The sequence below is a fragment of the Nothobranchius furzeri genome, chromosome 11 (genome assembly GCF_043380555.1).
Source record: "Nothobranchius furzeri strain GRZ-AD chromosome 11, NfurGRZ-RIMD1, whole genome shotgun sequence".
Lineage (NCBI taxonomy): Eukaryota > Metazoa > Chordata > Actinopteri > Cyprinodontiformes > Nothobranchiidae > Nothobranchius > Nothobranchius furzeri.
This window is the reverse complement of record NC_091751.1, coordinates 50126081-50128904: the sequence shown is the minus strand read 5'-3', so window position 1 is coordinate 50128904 and position 2824 is coordinate 50126081. Positions and strand designations below refer to the sequence as shown.

The 2824-nt window shown below is 44.7% G+C and overlaps 1 protein-coding gene across 1 annotated transcript; it reads right to left on the bottom strand.

Annotated features, from left to right (window-relative positions):
* Positions 1 to 810: 810 nt before the first annotated feature.
* On the bottom strand, positions 811 to 2618 carry gbx1 (gastrulation brain homeobox 1). The gene is made up of 2 exons (XM_015956715.3): positions 1991 to 2618; positions 811 to 1470 (listed from the first exon to the last, which is right to left on the bottom strand). Exons 1-2 carry the CDS (start codon positions 2439 to 2441, stop codon positions 956 to 958), a joined length of 966 nt encoding a protein of 321 aa, XP_015812201.1. The 5' UTR covers positions 2442 to 2618; the 3' UTR covers positions 811 to 955.
* Between the last annotated feature and the right edge of the window lie 206 nt (positions 2619 to 2824).

Here is a 2824-nt window from a genome sequence, read left to right as displayed (position 1 = left end):
CCGAAGGTGCCGCTGGTTGTGGTGTGTGTGCTGACTGATGGAGAAGTTCATTAGATGTGTTGAATGTGCTCAGCCTAATGAGGCTTCATCTGTCCACCAGCGACAACATGGCCTCCTGAAGAGAAATCAATCACTGCGCCTATTTAAAATACGTTCGTCTACCTTTCACATCCTGATGTATCTGAAAAGGAGCAAAAATCATTTCAGCAGATTAAAAACTGAAGATGTGACCTTGGATCAGTGAAAAACAAACATTCAAACTAAACTTAAATAATATTGGAAACAAAAAAAATGTTTTCATCTAATTATTTGGAACAAACTAAAAGTTAAAGATTGTAATTCATTGAAAATGTGTTGAATTTGATCAACTTTGTTTTTGATTTCACAAATAAAATCCCACTTTTCAGGAAAGAAGAATGTTTTTAAATAGAACCTGTCATCTATTAATAAAAATAATAATCCAAACTGGATCCCAGTTTTCATATAAAGCAATTTATTAGGTCAAATATACTTTACAGTTGTCCCTTGTGTCAGAATTTCCTCACATGTTTTTATTTCAAATCCCCAAACATAAATTCTCCTGTGCTTCCTACATCTGAGCCAATCGAGCTGAAACCGCTCCAGTTACATGCAAATGTAAAACTGTACGAAACACAAAACAGAAAAGAAATCTCCACCAAATGAGGACATGCACATAGTGAACAGAACGTTTTGGCCCTACATATAAATACTTAAAAAATATTTACAGTCACATCTTATAGTGCACATTTTCTATTTACATATTCACAAGACAAATAAATAAAAAATGAAAGCACAAATAATTTATCTGTGAGCAAATTCTCACCTCTCAGACCAAATAACTGAATCCTCCCTTTTTGTTCTTCATGCTCAACAACAAAAATAAAAATTCAGTTAGAGTTTTTCTTCTGATGAGATGTTTCTGCTTTCTCTGAGTTCATGGTCTTGTCCCCTGCTCTATCTGTTGATGCTGACTCCTCACTGCGAACCTGTTGACGTGCACCGGGATGGGGACGACGATTTTAGGATTTCTCACCGGTTCTCCAGACCGGTTATTCACGTTTCCGGCTTTGATCCGTTTCCACTTGGCCCTGCGGTTCTGAAACCAGATCTTCACCTGCACTTCGCTCAGTTTCAACGCGTGCGCGATCTGCGAGCGCTCAGTCAGAGAAAGGTATTTTTTACAGTGAAACTCCTTTTCCAGTTCGAGCAGCTGCTCGCTCGTGAAAGCTGTTCGTCTCCTCCGGCTCTTCCCAGCCGATCCTCCGCTCGGGAGCGGCTCCTGAGAGCCGGTTTTTAGCTTGCCCTTCTGGGACAGAGGCCCGCAGTTGTTCCCGTCCGAGAAACTTTCGTTCTCGCTGTCCGCGGAGCTGTCCTCTCTGTCGCTGCACACCGTGTCCGCTGATTTTAGGTCCAGCTTCTCGTCGTCTGAACTGTACAATTTAGTCTCACCTGTAAAAAAGAATAAATAAATAAAATAAAACATTCACAAATTTAATCCAGATGTCTGAACGAGCTACAGGTTAAAATGTAGCCAGGTCATTTTTGCTTAAAAAACGCTCAACTTCAGCAATTTAAGAGGATTTTTAAGTCAGTTTATTTTGTTGCTTTTATTTGTAGCTTTGGAGACTTTGAAAATGTTTAGTCACACCCTGTTTTAGTGAAGTAAAAACTGTGATGCCTTAAAAACTTCAGACATAAATTAGATTCAGGCCTTTTGGGAATATTTTATTCCAAATTAAATGTCCTATGATAATTTTACACACACACACACACACACACACACACACACACACACACACACACACACACACACACACACACACACACACACACACACACACACACACACACACATGTAACCACACTAAATCAGCTCGTTACGCGTTTTACGCACAGTGTAACTTTTACGCACCAGTCTTGTGTTTATTTGTGATGGCGCAGCGTGATGGAGAAAAGAAACAGAGCTCACCTGATATTGTTTGAAAAGTTTCTGAGAAGTTGAGCAGCTCGGAGCTCTTGTCCCGGCTGTGCAGCTCGTCAGAGTGCGGACTTTCTTGCCGTCTCGCTCCAGGGTCGGCGGCGCTCAAACGCGGACCGGGCAGCTCTTGTGGCGGGTAAAAGCTATCAGGGGGATCCGAGAAGCTCGGCATGGTGGTGGTGAGCGCAACCATGGACGGGACCCCTTGTCCCAAGCTGGCACAGAACGTGTTGGTAAGCCGTCCCGCGAAGGAAGCCAGAGGCGCGAGTGGAGGAATACCAGACGACAGAGACGAGTGGGACAGAGCTTGGGGGATAACCAAAGGTCTGTAGGGCATGAACATGGGATAGCCCGTGTACAGGAGGTGTCCCGGCCTGGGCTGAGGGGTTCCTATCAGAGAGTCGATTGAAAACGCAGTCCCCTGCCCGCCTGGTCGTTGCATTTTTGCAGTAAAACGCTTTGAATCGAAGGAAACTTGACAGCAGATGTCCCCCTTTCCTCTGTGACGCACTGAAACTTCAGCTTAAAGACGTGAAGTAGATCCTCTGGTGTGCTGTCATCCCTGGGAGCGGACTCTTTCTCCGGATCTGCTCACTCTTTCAGCGTCAGTCAGCCGGGCGCTTTGTTGTGTGCCAAAGCGCTACCCTTTTCCCTCTTATTCGTCACACACTGAGACATAAACACACGCTCTCTCTCTCTCTCTCTCTCTCTCTCTCTCTCTCTCTCTCTCTCTCTCTCTCTCTCTCTCTCTCTCTCTCTCTCTACCTCTCCGCGGCTCCTCCCTCCGCCCCTCGCCGGTGCACCGTGAGCGCAGAAAAAGAGGCC

Bases quoted from the DNA above. Each gene is read 5' to 3' on its own strand.
- gbx1 (XM_015956715.3), bottom strand. From the start codon at position 2,441: ATGCAACGACCAGGCGGGCAGGGGACTGCGTTTTCAATCGACTCTCTG. The intron at 1,471-1,990 runs GTGAGCTCTGTT...TCTTTTTTACAG, and splicing joins AACTTTTCAAACAATATCAG to GTGAGACTAAATTGTACAGT.